The sequence below is a fragment of the Amphibalanus amphitrite genome, unplaced genomic scaffold (genome assembly GCF_019059575.1).
Source record: "Amphibalanus amphitrite isolate SeventyFive unplaced genomic scaffold, NRLGWU_Aamphi_draft 000004F_arrow, whole genome shotgun sequence".
Taxonomy (NCBI): Eukaryota; Metazoa; Arthropoda; class Thecostraca; order Balanomorpha; family Balanidae; genus Amphibalanus; species Amphibalanus amphitrite.
In genome coordinates, this window is record NW_024881501.1 from 1,103,398 (window position 1) to 1,123,106 (window position 19,709).

The window sequence follows — 19,709 nt, forward strand, 5'->3', positions numbered from 1 at the left end:
CGGAAATGGCGCAGCTGTTTCATTCTTCAAATGTGTTCGCAAGCAGGATTTACGTGATGCTAGCGACATCTATTAATGTAATCGGGGACGCTGATTAGCTGACCGAGTCCGTGAGCAGTATCACTAATGTACGCCAGTACAGGGTTGAGGCAATGTGCGCATGCGCAGGAACTTGTGCTTTCATGGAGGGGCTTTTGGTACCTCGGGCAGCGCCCAATGCTTTTTGGACCTGTTATGGCCTCCGCATCGAAAAACGCTAGATAAAAAGGTTGTAGAGGAAGCTTCAGGCTAGTTTTCCCAACAGTAATATTGGCACTTTATCCTTTAGCTTACGTGTGAGGCTCGCTTGAAAAGGGTCGATTTAACATGGAAACCCTATGGGGTAGTAGTTTTTGAGCGCCCATTTGGCCTAATGCTACCAACTGTTACTGACTACCCCTGAGCACAACATCCCAGCCGCGGTCGGAGGGGGGACGGCTCAGGATACCACAATAGCCAAATGAAATGGCCTTGGTAGCCTCTGAGGCCCTTACTGGCCTATTAAGGGCTAGCAGTTTCTATAAGGATCCCACACCCGCCTGTTGCCTCACACTATGTAGGTAGTTTGAGGGCCCATAACCTGCCACTGTGAGGGCCCACACCTCTAACCCTGAGGGTATCCATCAGCGCCTCTTGACGCCCTACACCGGCCGTTCTTAGGGCCCCTTGCCATACCAACGACTCTGACGGCCACACTGCACAGTGGGCGTTTCAGTGATTCTTTGCTGGTTTAGAAGTTATTCGTGAAAAAAAAATTATCCAAAAGCAGCTATTTTCGCAATGTTTGACCTATGGAGGCTTAACCGTTGACCCGACGTCAATTTTGATAATGTCCTCATCAAAAGAAGAGTTCGAAAGCTATCGATAGCTTTTCCATGCGTTTTTCTAGCTATCAAAGTTTCTGAGATAAGGGCATGTTTTCTGAAAAATATAATGACATTTGGCAAATTTTGACCTTTGCTGACCTCTGGTGATCCCAATATTGCTCTAAGATGAAAAAATGCCCGAAATACTTTCAAACGTAGTGCATCGACTGCTTTTTACCGCGTCTTTCTAGCCCTCTTAGTTTTTGAGTTACAGGTGGGTGGTAACATATGCCCCCCCCCCCCCCCCCACTAGGGCGAAGTTGGCTGAGAGTGACCGCCACTGGGGCGCGGGTTAACCCTCGCCCGCACATGGGGGGGGGGGTGGTTGCCACCCCCCCAGGCAGTCTTTCTGCTCTGCACTCAGCATTTTTAGAGCTAGAAGGCTGATTTTTCGTATAGCTGCTCGTCTATCCTTTCTTGATGTCCACTGAAAATTTCAAGTTTTTGTGATATTTGGTTTCGGAGATATGACCTTGTTTTTCAGGTCATGTCATGACCAAAATGGCCAATTCTCAACATTTTGCGTTTGCCATGGGCCTTGTGAGCTTTTGACACCCTGATTTCGGCCTTTTTTGCCAGTCTTACCTCCCACCTATCATGGAACATGTTGTTCGACGATGTACAGAGGTCAAGGTCAGGGTCAAGGTCAACCTAGGTCATCTAAGATAATTGCGTTTTAGGCAAGCTGAATTTACTTTTTGTGAAGTTTTTTGACTGCATTTTTGGTAAAAGCTTCTCAGATCATGATTTCATGTGATATGGACCCAAAAACAATCGGTGCACACATCAGTATACACACAGACACACACAGACATACAAACACATATAATTGACCTTGACCTAACTTGACCTGAAATGACCTCAGCAGCAAAATTCTGGTCGGATAGTGTGACAAAGAGGTTCTAGCTGGCTTGGCACCAGAAAACAGCATCGTCATCGGTATTTGATAAGCAGCGCACTTGATATCCAACGGTGACCCAAAACAGCAACATTTTTTAGTTTGACCTGACCTGGAAGGTCAATGACTGACCTGAGAAGGTAAAACTGGGTATCATTGGATTCGTCTCTTCCCAAAGAATCTTTTTGGTCTTTACTGCTAAGCTCTATCTCCAACAGGAACGAAATGGCGCGGGGGGGGGGGTGGCAACCACCCCCCCCCCATGTGCGTTCTAGGATGGGAAAATGGCATGTGCGGGCGAGGGTTAAGGACTATTATACAATTTTTCCAGGGCCATCAGACGCGTTTGAATTTTGATAGTCGGTACTGTAGTTTTGGAGTTTTGTAGTAGTGGAGTATGAATAACAGCTCTCCAGTGGGGCACGGGATACTGGCGAGCAGTGTATTGCAAAATGCTGCATAGCCGCCGAGGCGCACGTTTGCGCACCTTTATACTGTCTGACTCCGAAAAACTTCGGTAACTGGTCGTTATAGTAAGCAGATGCGGAGATACAGGCGGATGGATGGCCGGCAAGCGTTTGTGTTTTAAGCGGTTGGAGGGTCGGAGTCGGCTGCTAGGCGATGAGAGGATTTCGTCAGCAATCGGTTCACTTTGACCACTGCACTGTCCAGTGTCCAGGTCGTCGTCCGCCGAAGCACTCATCGGGAGCCGAATCACAGCAAAATTGGTATGGTATTTGTGGCTTATGGGCCACCAGCAGCGTCCTGTATTTGGGCCCGGTGGCCAGGCCCATGTCGTCCCCTATCTCCCTGTGTGTCCAAGTGCACAGATGACGTCACACGAAGGGGCGGAGTCGGGGGCGGAGCCTGGCGCAACGGCCGCCATATTTGAATTTGTTTTATTAGAATGTATTCTATATTTTGGGTTTCAGTCAATTGTCATCGATAGTTTTATGAACAGTTAGCTGTAATGTAAGTGATTTATCAAGAAAAAACATATTCTGCTTGCCATTTCGATTTAAGTACGACCCGCGCCTAGATTCGAGCGCACGATCTTTGGATTACGGCGCAAGCATCCTAACCACTACACTACCGCGGCGGCGTGGCGGCCGGCGGAAGGGAGGCTGCGGAGGCATGGGGGCTTTTTACGCATTTTTGGAAAAACTAATGGGTTTAGTGAAAAACGCTTCTTAGATAATTCGATGAAAAATGTCTCGGCTTTCCGATGATGCACTTAGTTTTGTGCTAGCTTTAGCAGAGTTTGTTCTACAGCGCTTCAAAAATCGATCATTTGCATAGGACTTAAACGGGACTTCAAGACTTGCCCCCAGATGACGTCACGAGCTGACGTCACGATCAGGTAGAATCGCCGGACGACCCTACCTGGTATATAGGGCCTTGGCCCGGTGCACACAGCAAAATTCCATCCACGACCGTATTTATACTACTTACGCTTTGCTGAAAAGTCGACGTTTAGCCCTCTACCGGCCGGCCCTGATTGGCGATCCACCAGTGACGTCACTGGTAGTGTTAAGCTAATTGGCGAATAATACATGGGAAGAAACGGGACAACATCCCCCTGTCGCGGCTGAAATGGGTTTCGATATGGTTGGTGTGCGTTGCCGTCATGGGCCATGGACTGACGTGAACGGTTCACTTCACTGGCATGTGATTGTGTCTTGGAACGGCATCCTCTTTTGGCACGGCATTTGAACGTCCTCGGCGCGTCTGTGTGGGTAGTGCTTCCTTGCTGCACCTGGTCGAGTCCTTTGGGATCAGGGATGATGGCCGCATAATAACAGTTTTCGATGCATATCGCATACTAGCAGACCCCTTTTCTCTCCGACACACACACACAGATTTCGAGAATCCAGAGTCTCCAGATCGACCGACTTGCCTTCCCCTCAGGCCCATGTCACTCCACTTTTGATGACATCATATGGGGGCCTCAGGACAATAATGGCGCGGCGCGCCACAATCGCTTCAAAGCTACTTGCCAACAGTTGCCATTTTTGAAAATATTATTTTGAAATAAAGTTCCAAGTAATAAAAATATTGTAATAAAGTTGTTGAATAAATCGATACCATATCTAAAAACATACTGAAAAATGATTTATTCACAGTAAAAATATAAGCTCGATGCGTTTTTACGTTGCTTTCCTGCAACTGCAGAGGGTTTTTAAATCGTCTGTATCTTCAAAACCGGCCATTTCTTAGCATATTGCTGCTCTTTTTTATCGCTAGAAAATTAGTTGGACTTTCCAATGACATCAATGGTTGAAAGATGTGTGTAGAGTGTCACCAACAATCTTCAAATGAAGTTAGTAATTTTTACGTTGTAAAGGAATGGAGTACCCCTTTCGAGCATCAGGGGTGACGTCACTCAGGATCTGTCTCTGATTGGTCGGCGGGGGAGTGACTGTACCTTCTATAGATGGCCTTGCTTCCCCTATGGTATTTGCGTTTCGCGAGAGCTGTGTCGTCGATGACCACCACTTTCCCAACTCCCCTAAACGCCTATATCCATTTAATGGACATCCATATTATCCAAGGCAGCGGGTCGGAGCAGGTCGCGCGGCATGACGTCTCTGCGAACCTGAAGCCCAACTGCAGCCTTCGCAACCAGTCTGTCAAGTTTCGGTGGAAGTTTTAGGGCCTTGGGTGGAAGGGTGACGGGTGCGTTTTTCACCGTAGCTGTGATGGATTGGTAGTTCAGCATGAGTATCATGCAACAGTATGCCACTTTGTGACCTCTAACATGACCAAGGGGTGCATCTCGGAGTTTGCGAAGAAGCTGCCGACGAGAAGTAGCCCCGTTTTTTCTGCTAACGGAACACCGCCACGTTTGCCGAAACAGCCGGCTCTTGCCTTGGAGACACTCTCTTACATAATTATCTCACATCATCATTCTCTCAAAGCATTTTTGCCCCTTTTCTTGAGCATTCCGCTCTATTTTATGAAGTTGAGATCTTCCCTATCATCAATGTTGTAGAAGAGGAGGGTAATGAATGTCGTACGATCAGACGACTGAGCGCCCTGTCTTGGTAGCTGTCTCCGGATATACACTGCAGCCCCGCCGAAGTTAGTATGCAGCACGCCACTTAACACGGCGTACATTTTAGTGGTGCTAATCAGAACTTGAACCTTCGGAATTCCGATTTTGTTCAATGTCCAACTCGGAATCATGGTTGGATAAAGGCAGCAGACATGGGCATGGATCCCAGACGACCAAAGACGAAAATCGAGCTGACTACTATATTAGTGGTCTTTAAGCGTGGAATTATTGTGGAAAACATGGCTAACAGATGCCTCTCAACAAACCAACTTTGCATTCCTTCAGAGCTTAGAGTTTTGAGAAAATCCCTCAAGATCCATCTCGGATCCATGATCGCGAGCCATGGATCCGAGATGGATCTTGAGGGATTTTCTCTGAACTGTTAACTCTGAAGGAATGCAAAATAGTTGGTTCATTGAGAGGCTTCTATTAGCCATGTTTTCCACCATAACTTCATGCTTGAAAATCGTCGATCTCATGGCCATCTCGATTTTCGTGATTGTTTGTCTGGGATCCGTGCCCATGTCTGAAAGGCAGTAGGATTTGGACAGCATTGGACGATGACTGGCTTATTGACCTGACCTGAAAATGACCTCTGTAAAAATTGTAGACCTTGACCGTGCGTATCCGATGCCGTTTACCGCTTGTCGCTATCTTGCTTCGTTCTCGAGATCTCAGAGATCTCCGGGCATCGGGCGGCGGCGGCTGGACTGGCTGCTTCTCCACATCACTCCACTTCAGATTCAACAACATCCAGATCCAGCAACAACATCACAATCTCGCACGTAAATATCAATTCTATTACATCTCGCTGCCGACTTGACGAACTGTCCCATTTTTCCTCCACCAATCACATTGACATCCTTTGCTTGACAGAGACTAAGCTTGACCAGACAATTCATCCTTCTCTTTTTTCTCTTGACAATTTTCATAGTCCCTTGACAAGACACAGAGAGAGACATGGAGGTGGTGTTATACAATACTGAACGAGGCCGGTGTAAATAAATTTTCAAGACCGAGGTCCTTACTGGATTTTTGAACGAGGCCGAAGGCCGAGTTCAAAAATCAGTAAGGACTGAGGTCTTGAAAATTTATCACCGGCCGAGTTTGGTATGTATTTTACTGTATGCCAACGATAAAATAATTGTCTAGACCGAAGCTCTTAGCCGTTTTTTGAACGAGGCCATCCCAAAATGTTGACTTGGTAATTCGTTTTTGACCGTGGTCACTTTGCTTACACCAGTTATTACCACACCCCTCAGGCTAATGTATTTGAATAGGCCAGGCATACAGTAATGCCATTTATGTGCGTGACAATCTCCCTGTCAAAAGACTCGTAGAACTTGAATCCCCTGGTGTAGAGTGGATTTGGTGTCTTATTAAAATAAACCAGATATCCCTTATTATATGTTCAATTTATGTACCACCAAACCAGACATCAGACAACTATTCCTCAATCCTTGATAAAATGTCAGAAAGTGTTGCCCTAGCAAGAATATATTCTCCAAACAATATAATAATTACAGGGGATTTCAATGGTGGCAACACATTTCTCGATCAGAGATTTTCAACCCATAGCCCAATATCACCCTACGAGATTGCCCTCCATGATGAAATTTCTTCTTCCAACCTTGAACAACTCATAAATGAACCCACTCGGTACATGGAAACAAGCAAAATTGCAAATTTGAGGGATCTTATAGTAATATCTAACGAACTGATGGTTGAAGATTCTGGACTTCTTTCTCCCTTCTCCAATATCGATCACATACCTGTATACGTTTCAATAAATATAGAACGTCCTCCAAATATCAGCAAAACAATACAATTCTGGGACTACAGACAAACTGACACTGACAAGCTCACTAGACTCTTGATGGACACTGATTGGGACAGACTTCTTGACTGTGACAAAGACACTGCAACTGAAAACGTAACTGAAGCCCTTCTAACTGCAGCTAAAGCCTCAATCCCAGTCAAGACATTTACTACCAAATTCAACAACAAGCCATGGTTTAACATTGAGCTCAAACGCCAAATCAGAAAACGTGACAGATTGTTCAAAATTGCAAAAAGACATGACACTCCTGAGGACTGGCAAAGGTGGAGGACTCAACGAAACCTAACAACAGAGACAAATCAACGACTAAAAGACATGCACATCCAATCAGAGGTTACTAAGCTATTTGACCAGAAACAAAATCCACGCACGTACCATAGGATTTTAAAGGGACTGATAGGGAAAAAAGACACTCATACTATGCCACCTCTCATTGATCAAGACGGAACGCCAATTACGAATGACTATGACAAGGCCACAATTTTAAATGACCATTTTGCAAAACAGACCCGACTTGACACACGTGACCTTAACGTACCTCACATTAATCCTCCACCACCCAATACTCCCCAGCTTGCGGAGGTCCAGGTGACCGAGCTCGAGGTTCTTAAAATTCTAAATTCCTTAGATGCAAACAAAGCATCAGGTCCCGACAAAATCCCAAACAAACTACTCAAAATGTGTGCACTTTTATTAGCAAACCCCCTCTGTAAACTATTTAATAAATCTCTGCAAGTAGGCAACTTTCCCCTTTCTTGGAAAAAAGCTTGCGTAACACCCATATTCAAACGTAAAGGTTCCAGTTCCGACCCAATCAATTATCGACCTATCAGCCTTCTACCGAACATTTCAAAAATTCTTGAAAAATTGGTTTTCAATAAAATATATGAACATCTTTCAGAGCATGATCTTTTGACTGAAAAACAAAGCGGCTATAGGCCAAGCCATAGCACGCACATCCAACTTGTTTATCTATCGCATCAACTATACTCAGCATTAAACGAAAACAAGGACTTCACAGCCATCTTCCTGGATATTTCAAAGTACTTTGATAAAATTTGGCACGAAGGACTCATTGAAAAATGCGAAATTCAATACAACATCTCAGGGAACTTATTGGCATGGCTAAAATCTTACCTTAAACACCGGAGTCAGGTTGTTCGAGTTGAATCTAGCATTTCGGCATCACAAGAAATACAGGCTGGCTGCCCCCAGGGCTCGGTCCTTGGACCTCTGCTCGCTTTGATGTACTTAAATGACCTTTCCGACCGAACAGAAAACGAAGCACTATTTTACGCGGACGACACTTCACTATATTTAGCACATCCACCACACAGCCAGCAACATGAACAATCACTACAAAGAGACCTTGACTTAATACGACAGTACGGATTAGACTGGGCCATAACATTTAATGCTGACAAGACGGTACGACAAACCTTTACCAACAGACTAGAAAATGACAACTTAACACTTTATTTCGATGGAAAACAACTGACTCCAGTTACTCAACATAGACATCTTGGACTTAACCTTTCCACTGACCTACATTTCCACCAGCATATTAATTACGTAATAAAGACAGTCAACTCTCTTCTAGGGCCAATTTACCCAGTTGCCAAATTTTTATCCAGAACAACTCTCAACGAAATATATACCATGTACATTAGACCACATTTTGATTATTGTGACATTGTGTTTGACGGCAACATCACCTCACACGACATAATGCGACTCCAGATATTACAAAATCGATGTGCAAGACTTGTGACCGGGGCCTTATTTCGAACACCGACTGACGCACTTCTCAAAGACTTGGGGTGGGAACGACTAGAGACGAGGAGACAAATTCACAAGCTACTATTCCTTCATCGTCTTTACTACAACTACCCCCCTCTTCCCTCATACCTCACAAATATTCTGACAGACACAAGACAAGACGCCACAGGACTTCGACTGCGCAACGCACGACTCCTATCGCTCCCGCCCACCCGTCTAACCTCTTTCCGCAGATCCTACATCCCTGCCACCATCCGACAATGGAACCTTCTTCCCGAATCGCTTCGAGACACCCGATCTCCCCGCGATTTCTCTCGTCAAGTCTGGCAGCGATATGGGGCACCAGAGCCACCACCAGCACTTCACTCATTTGGCACCAAGACACTCAACACACAACACACACGACTACGTGTCGGCCTAGCTACACTCAACGCACATCTCTTCACACTCCAACTCACTCCAACTCCAGCGTGTTCCTGTGGCTACAAACACGAAGACACAGCACACTACTTGCTCTGGTGCCCCCTTTACACAAACCACAGGCAAATACTCTTTAACGCCGTTCGACCAATCGTTCCAAATTTTGACAACTTACCAAGTAGACAGAAGCTTAACATTCTTCTATATGGAAACGACCTTTCTGAAACCCAGGGCACACTTGTTGCTCTCCACATTCACTCATACATCGCACACTCACGCCGGTTTAACACCCAACACTAGGTAACCCACTCACACCCAAGCACGCTGGCCTAGCTGCTGTCGCTCGGGCCCGGGCGCCTTGACCCGGTTCGTTTGTTGCTCGGAGGGTTGCTGGCGGGGCTAGCGTCGTCTGGCCTCAGGTATCGGTTAGGTTAGCATTGTCAATTTTATGTTCTTCTTCGGAGAGGCGCTTTAATTTAAGCGATGCTTTTGCGCCGATCCCTTATTTGCTCTGTACATTTATTTGATCCTTGTTTACTAAAATACACTGGAATGGAATGGAATGGAATGGGGGGGGCGGTCATCCGCCCCCCCCCCGTCGGTACGAAGTTGGCTCAGACCCCCGTCGGTGCGCGTGTTAATACCTTAGGGCAGGTAAAAGTACATCAAAAGTAAATTTAATGACGGTGCTGAGTGTTAATTATTGCCTAGTTTTCGGACATATTTGGACAAATGGCTAGCTTGAACATTTTTGGACGGGGAGTCGGGCGTCGATGAAAATGCCAAACATTGGACGGACATGACATAGGTACATATTGGGCGTTTTCACGACGGAATAGCAGGCACCTATTAGATACCTGTTTGGTCCGTTTGTTTCCTCAGGAATTTTAGCAGTTTTGTATGGTAGGGTTTTCATCCTTCGAATGAATGGTGCGTTAGTTTGCTATTTTTCTATTGAATATCACATCGATTTACTTGATCTAAGGATTTGTCACTAATATCAAGATAAAGCGTAAGCACAATTATACATTTCTGAAATTAGTAAATATAGTACAATAGTTAAAAAGATCAAAGAATAGGGGAAGCCCGGGCGCGGGGGAAGCCCGGCCACCCCGTTTCCGGCTAAATTATTCACAATAAAATGCTCAACTGTTTGACCTTTCAGCGTGGCAGCTAAGGTAACGCCAGCAAAAAAGTTAAGGCTAACAAAAAATTGCATATTGTTGAAGTAACAGAGCAAAAATGATATTTTAAGGGTTTTTAGCTAAAAGGTGAGATATGTTGCACTGTTAATGTTAAACCATACAGTACTAATATTTATACGAATGTTATGTAAGGACCGTTTAAGTGTTTGTAGTAAGGGGTGACGAGGCAGGCTGGCTTAAGTATGACATTTTTTCGAACATCGCTGTTCTAAAATAAAAATTAGCACATTGGGGTAACCCCGGGCGAGTGGCCAAGCTTACCCCCAACCGAAAGCAATGCCACTAAACCACTGTTTTCCATGAGATAATAGGTACTGAGCAGGTTTGATTTACTTCTAGATCAAAGATAAATTTTGAAAATAAACATGTTATCATAGACAAAGCCAGTCATGTCACTTAACCCGCGACCTGGTGGGGGGGGGCTATTTTTTGCCCCCCCTCCAGACTTTTCAATATATCTCCAGAACCACTGCGCCGATCGTCACCAAACTTTCAGTACCCTCCCGGACATCAATTTTACACATTGTGACCAAAAATTTTTCCAAAGGCTATGATAGGTTGGCCGGAAATGACGTCAGAGTGACGTCATGTTCTGCCGTTTTCGACCCAAAAAAAGGTTTCGCGGGAAGAGCTGTCAGGCCTATAGCTTTGCAAATACAGAAAAATGATACAGACATAAAAGCTGTAGAATAGACAGGGCTACAAAACTGCCATCTTGGATTTTTGAAATTTTTGGATTTTGACCCCCAAAAATCAAAAAATATATTTTTTGAATATAATAGCCAAAAAATCCAAAAAGTTTTTTGAATTTCGAAAAAACCGGAATATATGTGATAGTCCTTACCGCCTTCTATCTACATACCAAATTTGAGATCGATACCTCTTTTTTTTGGCCAAGTTATAGCGAAAAAACTGTTCAAAATTGATGACGTCAAATTTTCAAACTCAATTTTCAGCAATTCTAGACCTCGTAGCGCAAAACAAAGACCACCATTAGACTCCCCGTGACGAGCTGCATCGAATCAATGCCCATTTTATGCAAAAATATCAACTTTAAAATTTGACCTTTTTTGACCTGACCTTGACCTGACCTCCACCAGAAAGTGACCTAAACCGTACCTGATGGTCTTATAACCAACACCATTGAGTTGGAAATGAAAAACTGGCCATAAAACATGCATCGCATAACCTTAGTAAAGTTGGGTTCATGTGGTGACCCTTGGTGACCTTTGGTGACCTGACCTGTGACCTGACCTGGTATGACCAGTGACCTCTAACAGCAACATATCTACTAGGCAACTGACGCCCTATCGCTGATTCCCGACAAAATGCGTTTTCCTCGGTGTTATAGCGCATTCCCTAGAAGACCCGTGAACGGTGAAACATTTCATCTTTGACCTGACCTGTGACGTCATCGGTGACCCCGAGGTCAATAAAATTTGGTTTCCCTAGACAAATTTGACAGGCCTTTCGAACGCCGTTTGAATTTTTCGGATCCGTCCAGTAGTTTCGGAGATACGAGGGGGGCAAAAAATAGCCCCCCCCCACCAGGTCGCGTTATAAACAGACCCCACCAGGGCGCGGGTTAAGGTCAACTAGGGTCAAACTACGTTTTTGCAGATAACGCGACAGACAATGAAGCTAGAGCTTCAAAAATGGTGTCGTTGTGTTCTTCTTCATCAGCCGAGTCGAATGATATGCAATATGATGCATTTAGGTAAAAAGAAAAATAAATTTTAAGGAATTTTAAAATACACATTTTTTGTCAATTTTGCATCACAATTTTCATCGACCTGTACTGTAGATGTGGTAGACGCTAGCTAAAATACCAGTAGTGACATGAACTCTAAGATGTCCAGAGCTAATCAGTACCTTAATATTTCACTTTCCGTTAATATTTGGAAGACACATAATGGTTTCATCAATTCGTTGTAAAGCGCTGGGGAGGTGGCCGGCGTTACCCCTATGCCGGGATAACCCCAGAAAAATCAACACTTTTTAAAACTCGATTTTCTCAACCTTATACTTATTCCACGAAACCGAATTTTTGGGAAGACACGGCCAATGAACTTAGCTAGCTAACAGGATATCAAAATTTTATACAGCACGAATGGTATGTAATAAAAATGAAAAAGAGCTTACTATGCCGAGCTTACTATATCAGACATTTAGAAAGCAGCGCCCTGTTTTATTGCACGCTGCTAGCCGCTTCCATTGGGTTTTGCAGGCCGACGTCATTGGTTGTTACACGCATGATGTCACGCGACTTGTGGCCTATCACGGCTCTTTAATGATCTCCACTAAATGAATGCAACAATGGCCTTTTAAGTTGATCTCTGTGGCCATCTGTCTATGGAGCGACCAATATGAAAGATGGGTGAATTTACCGGGGTTACATGACTATGAGGACATGTGATACTACTGCTGAATCATGGGAAGCTTTTTGTCGCGTGTTCTTGACCGCTTTAGACACTGTTGCCCCATTGAGACGAGTCAGACAGCCGCCGCCAGGGGCGCAGCAGTTGACAGCGGCCACCCGTGATCTGTTAGCCTGCAGACGCCGAGCGCTAGCTGATAAGTCAGAAGTTGGTCGCCAGCGTTACAAAGATCTGAACCGGCGTTGCCGGGCAGCTGTCATGGCTGACACGGCTGCGCACTTAGAGCGAGAGTGCCAGAAGGCTGGGCCCGCCAGGATGTGGCGTGTGTTACGTCCTATTATTGGTGACAAAAAGGGTACACAGAGCTCGGTTCAGGCAACGCCCCATGCACTAAATTCATATTTCTCTCAGATAGGTCAAGCTATATCCGCCAATGTTCCGCGACCAAGTAAACATGTGCATGTGAGGCTACCACGCGTACATACATGTAGATTTAAAATGTCAACTATCGACATCGACACATTGCGCGCGGTTGTTTTCAACATGAAACCTTCAACCTCCACAGGCACTCACGGGATCAGCGTGCAGATGATGCAAAAGTTTTTCGATGGAATAGGGCATGTCTTGCTTAAAGGGACCCTCCCACCTTCAAAAAAGTTTATGAATTGGCATGAAAGTGATGTCGCTCGGTTCATAAAGAGCGAAAACGAATATCTACCAAATTTCACCGAAAAATATTCACCGATTTTCAAGATATTTGACTTTTACTTTTGTTTACTTTTTTGGGATCTCCGCTGTTTCTAGCGACTTTATTTCAGAAGTGTGGCGTTTGCGGCAGATGTTGCGCGCAAATAGCATATACCACCGCGTGCTACAAAACGTTTTAGTCAAACATTTAAAAGTCGTTAGATATCTGCGCTGACGTCACACATTCAGAGGGGTATTCCTAAGCATTAGCCCCTCTGAATCAAAATGCTGCAATTTTGAAATTCAATATTTCCGATTTAAGGCATTTCTCGATGTTGTGAGTGCCGAAACCGGTAATTGTGAGCCAGGGACCCCATTTTGGCTATCTCAACTCAAATCTAATGTTAAGGTGGGAGGGTCCCTTTAACCCTATTCCTGGCGGGCTCCGCCGGGACAAGAAACTGGCGGGGGGGCCGATTCGGCCCCCCCCTGAGATCTCGAGAACGAAGCAAGATAGCGACAAGCGGTAAACGGCATCGGATACGCACGGCCAAGATCTACAATTTTTACTAAGGTCATTTTCAGGTCAGGTCAAAGATGACGTCACAGGGGTCGAAAAAGTCAAAATGGCGGCACTAGATATGGAGAGAGTTTTTCTCGAATAACTTTCGAATTAGTCAAGATAGGAACAAACTAAGGGCATCATCGTGATCCTCTCGTCAATCCGCATCGAATGATATATATGTTGACCTCGAAAGGTCAAGGTCAAAGGTTGACCTCAGGTCACGTGACCTCGAGGTCATCATGTATATCATTCGATGCGTCTTGACGAGCTGAACACAATGAGACCATCCACGCGTCTGTATCTTGTTCCTGTACGGAGTTATTGGCCAAAAACCTTTGGTGACCTTTGATGACGTCACTTGACCTCACAGCTGCCCAACAGCAAAACAGACCTCAAGGTAGTGAAGGTTGATCGTATATGAAGTCATGTATGGTATATGGGGCCATTCCGACCCGTTTTAGTGGTAAAAACAGGGAGTTGATTTTTCCCCCATTGACTTATAATGGGGAGGTCGCGAAATTGACCTGACCTTAGGTCACCGATATCAAAATTCCGAGATATACAAATTGCACATACTGGTACCCTAACTAAACCCTGAAGAGAAGAAATTGATCGGTCAAAAACTCTAGCTCTGGCGTGATTGCAAACTTTTCTGAGGTAGCGTCACCAAACCGCCTCTGGTGACCTGACCTGAGGTCAGATCAACTCAAAATTTTCAGACATGTTGCGTAGAAGCCTTTTAGGAAAAGTCAGAAAATTTGAGCTTCCTAGCTCAACGCGTTTGGGAGATATAACCAAAAAACCTCAGGGGGGGGGGGGGCTCCTGAGGCCCCCCCGCCAGGAATAGGGTTAACATTGTGAACTCAAGTCTGACAAAAAACCAGGTCCCCAGCTCTTGGAAGCATGCGGTGATCACACCATTACCGAAGAAGGCTAATGCCACGGAGCCTGTAGATCACCGACCAATATCAATTTTGCCGGCCATAACTAAAGTGGTAGAGCGAATTGTCCAACAAGAACTTGCTTCATACTTCATTGAAAATCATTTGTTCAGCACCAATCAACACGGTTACCGCCGGGCACATTCGACCGAGACAGCCCTTTCTGTACTGACAGAGCGCATATATAAAGGCATTGATCGGGGCCACGTCACCATTCTGGTAATGTTGGACCTCAGCAAATGTTTTGATACTGTGAACCATCAGATCTTGCTCAGAAAGTTAAATTTGTACGGAGTTGACCTGAAGTGGTTTACCGATTATCTATTAGGCCACACACAGCAGGTCAAGGCTCGCGGAGCTGATGGACAGGAGATTATTTCCGGCATACTACCCAATGATACCGGAGTGTATCAGCCGGCTATCAGGGCGGGTCTTTGAGCTGCCTTTTGTACAGCATTTACTCGTTAGACATGACTTTATATATCGAAGACGAAGTCGAAGGCATCACATTTGCTGACGATACTCAGCTAGCAATTACTGGTCCAAAGACTGAACTGCCCAAGATGATCGAAACTCTTCAGAGAGTACTTATCAGAGTATCCGATTGGTTCGCGGAGAACCTACTCAAAACAAACGCCAACAAAACTCAACTCATTATTTTTGGTTCTAAAGCAATGTTGAAAAATGTACCTGAAATCAGTATTAATTTCAATGGAAACATCATTACAGAGTCGAGAGTAGTAAAAAATTTAGGCCTGTACATGGACCGTTACATGACATTTACCAATCACATCGACAGTGTCGTAGCCAAGTGTAGTGGTACACTGATTGCACTTATGCATGCCAAACACTCGCTCCCAAAAGCCTCGATCAAGCCTATTGTTACCGCTCTTGTCTTTTCCTCAATCAGGTATTGCGTGTCCATTTACGGAACATGTGCAAAAACTGAGCGCCACAGAATACAGAAAGTTATCAATTTTGCTGCCAGAGTAATTAGCAGACTAAGAAAGCACGACCACATTTCACAAGTCATTCGCGACTTAAACTGGCTGACCGCTGATCAGTTAGTAGCGTACCATCGAACCACTCTTGTACATAAAGTTGTCACTTCCGGTTGCCCGGAGGCTTTATACACATGCATAGCTGCCAGCGATTATCGCCCTGATCGCCGTACGACCAGGCAGTCAGACGAGCTGAGAGTACCGCCGATCCGGACCGAGACCGGAAGACGACAGCTGGCGTACAGTGGTATCCAATTTTATAACAAGGTACGCAAAATTCAAACACAAAACAAGACTACTTTCAGGACAGCACTATTTCACTGTCTGGATAGGGACGATGCGGGACGATCACCGGTACCGTAGTCATAGTGAGTGTGAGGGACAAATGTGATGATGTGATGGGATGTGTTTTGTATTTTACACCCTGCTCTTATGTTCGTGTTTTTATTGCATGACGTACGTGGATGAAAAACCGATAAATCGGATTCATGTGAAATAAATGTCTTATGTCTTATGTCTTATGTCTTATGAGCAAGCAAATATGAGTCAGGAATGGATTTAGGTGGAGAATTGCGCTGGATCATGAGTCAAAAAGAGGCGAATTTCAGTTTTCTCCCATTGACTTATAATGGGGAGGTCGCAAAGTTGATCTGACCTTAGGTCATTGTTATCAGAATTCTGAGACATCAATTTTGTACATACTATTGCTCTTAGCAATCGCTGAAAGTTTCAAAACGATCGGTCACTCGGTGTAGCTAATAGCTGGCAGACATTGAAACGTTTTATGAGGTGCTAACCTTGAATAACCTTAGTCTGAAGTTTTCACAACATGTGTATTGTGTAGAATTGATGCATGATAAGGTGTGCCGAAAACCACAGGGCGTGTTCAAACATCTTCAGCAGGGCGTGGGTTAAAATAAAATCGCTAGGGGACCTTCGTGCATCCGACCAATTACGTGCTATAAATGTGTCTCTACCTTCAAAACTCTAGGCGTAACAGTTCTTCGCGAAAACTTTTTGGGTCGAAAATAGGGGAGTCTGACGTCACTCTGACGTCATTTGCGGCCAGCCTATCATGGCTTCTGATTTTTGTTTGGGGGGGAGCACATGGGGTTAAATGAATCCCAAAGGGGTCCTGAAAGTTTGGTGACGATATCTGCAGCACTGGGAGATATCTGCAGAAAAGGAGAGGGAGCCTTTTTGCCCCTCTCCCTCCCAACGGGACGCGGAATAATATTGGGAGTGGCGGTGGAGATGGTTGGCCTGGGAGTGCTATTAGAGCAGCTGGTCGAAAAATACGGGGAGGTCACCTTGTTACTCTGGAAGACATGGAGATGGCTCAATAACACTGGGACTGGCGGTGGAGACGGTTGGATAACACTGGGAGTGGCGGTGGAGACGGTTGGATAACACTGGAAGTGGCGGCGGAGATGTTGGATAACACTGGGAGTGGCGGCGGAGATGGTTGGATAATGCTGGGAGTGGCGGTGGAGATGGTTAAATAATACCGAGGGCTGGGAGTGGCGGTGCTGGCGGCGGAGCCGGTGTCGGAGTCGGTGGTGGCGCCGGAAGGGGCAGCGGTGCCGGGGCCCGGGGCTGACAGCGGTGCCGGGCTGACAGCGGTGTCAGCAGACACTGGCTCATGCCAGCGCTACTTGGGTGGCTGCCCCGACGTGTCGGCGACAGTTGTGCAGTCCTGCAAAGAACTCGGTGTTTTCTGCAGTCTTGAAATTTCCTTGAATGCCTGTCAAGCGTTGTCTTCTAGGGGACGAATTAGAATGATTGGCATTTCCTTTCAGACATGTTGGCGATACAAAGTTCTTGCATGCAACACTACTATAGTAAAATATTATACACGCCTCTAAATTGCCTATAACACGCGAGGTTATACAGAACCCATAACAAAGTCCTACTTCTGCCAATACAATCTACATGTATTCTTGATGCATGTAGGTATAATGACAGCAGCAATGCATTACAGCTGGCGGTAGAGGATCATGCTATACCGGGCAGGACCGTGCCGCCATCTATGGGTGGTACATTAACATTTCGATTTAAATTATTTCCGGGCGCGGGCAGTGTCTGGTGGTGGGTCCGTGGTGTCGTTCGCAACAAGCGCCGCTTTACGCGGCAGCTGGACCAACAGCCGTCCACTCGGACTGAACTTCTGAAGACAAATTGTGTCAATAATTTGTCTTTGTTTACCATCGCATCCGATAGCTACCAAATGATTTTAAGTATTTATGTCTGTGCTTACAGAATACGAGGTCACCTTGTTACTCTGGAAGACATTGTGAAGTCCACCTACAGGGTTCAGCACGACGATGCCGCTTGGATCACAGGTACTTACGGTTATCTTTTGACTGAGATAAGATATTTTGAGTGTATACGCAGCCCTGACCCACATGGTCATTGGACAAAGACGTGAGACGATTCAACGGCTACTCTTGAAAGTTAGTTTAGAGACGCTCAACCGTATCATTTGTAATTGTAAGAAAGGCATGACCCTATCAATTTCAGTTACCTTAAACTAGCTGTCTTTAAACGTGAGGCAAAGCATTTCTTCATAAATGAAATGTTTACCTTTGGATGACATTCACGTTTCCAGGGTAAGAATTGTGATTGGAACTATATCTTTGCTGATAGATCCAATTTTTTATTACAATTGTGACCTTCTCATTAACAAGAAGTGGTTAGCAGTGCTTCGTAATGCTCTCTCTCGGAGGAGCGGTCAGTGACAATGGCTGGTGGCTTCTCAGATGACGTCATCACGTACCGTGATGACGACGGCGGTGTGTCGGCGTACCACGTGCTCCGGAACGCCACCACAGTGCTCGTCAGCAACGTCACCATGGTACGGCACCAGCGCGGGCGGCGCTGAACCGCCCCACAGTCTGCCGACTTTGTCCCCCCCCCCCACCCCCAGAAAAGAAAACGTTCCGAAGGTTCACTCCTATCGTTACTTACGCTGCAGATGCTTGAAGCTTGTGTGAGCGGTAGGTGCATACGTACAAGGTGGAAAGTAATTGCATATGCGAACATACTCTTTCGCAATGGAAAAACAAACGGCGGTGACATAAGAAATATATGTTTTACTTTATCCTTATCTAGTTGCGATCCATCGACATAGGCGTTCCGGCATGATTGACATCAGCATGTGAAGAAATGGCCAAAGCTCAGCCCACACCTACTGGAGCTGTCAAGTGAGGCAATCGGTATTGATGGCTCCTTGCAGCTTTTAGACGGTCTGCTGAGGAGTCACCTAGAGATTTTTAATCGAATTGAGGTCTGGGCGTTTCCCAGATCAGCTTTTATATCCTGAAGAAAAAGCAGATTCTGACCAAGTTCTGAACAGTAGCGGCGGAACACCTTCAAGGAGGGGGGGGGGGCTGCCGCCGACCTTTGGTCCCATTCCTTCCACGCAATGCCCGTAGGGCTAACGTTAAAATGGCAAAATCAAGGGGGCACGGTGCCCCGGTGCCCCCTCCCCCCGGTTCCGCCGCCTATGGTTCTCACAGCACCAGTCTTGCGTTTTGTTGGCCGTGAAAGCAAGGACTTAACCAATCACGAAGAGCAGTTTCTTTGCGTTGGGCACAGAAGTGCGCTTAATCATTTTGCCCCTTTTGCTGCACGGTGGAATAGACAGAGACACTCGTCTGTGAGGATGTTTCACTGGCTGTATAGTGTAGAGTTGATTTTGGTGCCTTTTTTTGGCGCCCCATGCAATTCTGACACCACCCAGGGACTCATGGCCCACTGATGTGCTCGCCGGATGGTTAAGAAGGTTGGGACGGGAGGGACATAGGGCGCATCGGCAGCTCCAAACGAAGTTGTTCTGCAGGTTTGACGGCTGAAACAGCTTCAAAGATGTCTCCCCAGCTACGAAATCAGCTGCCCGTCCTCCTCTGTCCAACTTTGGTGGTTTTTGGAAAACTTTGATCGACACTCTTGCTGTAAATTTGTGATTTTTGGTCACCACGAGGGTTTGAGAGGCTTATTTTAATTTTCGAATTTCTGCGGATTTTTGTGTAAATC

At 45.6% G+C, this 19,709-nt stretch overlaps 1 protein-coding gene across 5 annotated transcripts in view; it reads left to right on the plus strand.

Annotated features, from left to right (window-relative positions):
- LOC122375460 (inactive dipeptidyl peptidase 10-like) overlaps window positions 1–19,709 on the plus strand; it is a 191,392-nt gene that overhangs the window by 110,784 nt on the left and 60,899 nt on the right. For all 5 annotated transcript variants that reach the window (XM_043354895.1, XM_043354980.1, XM_043355060.1 and 2 more), the window contains 2 exons: window positions 17,934–18,016; window positions 18,434–18,528. In XM_043354895.1, the coding sequence (XP_043210830.1) occupies window positions 17,934–18,016; window positions 18,434–18,528 (178 nt within the window). The remainder of the gene's footprint in view (window positions 1–17,933; window positions 18,017–18,433; window positions 18,529–19,709) is intronic.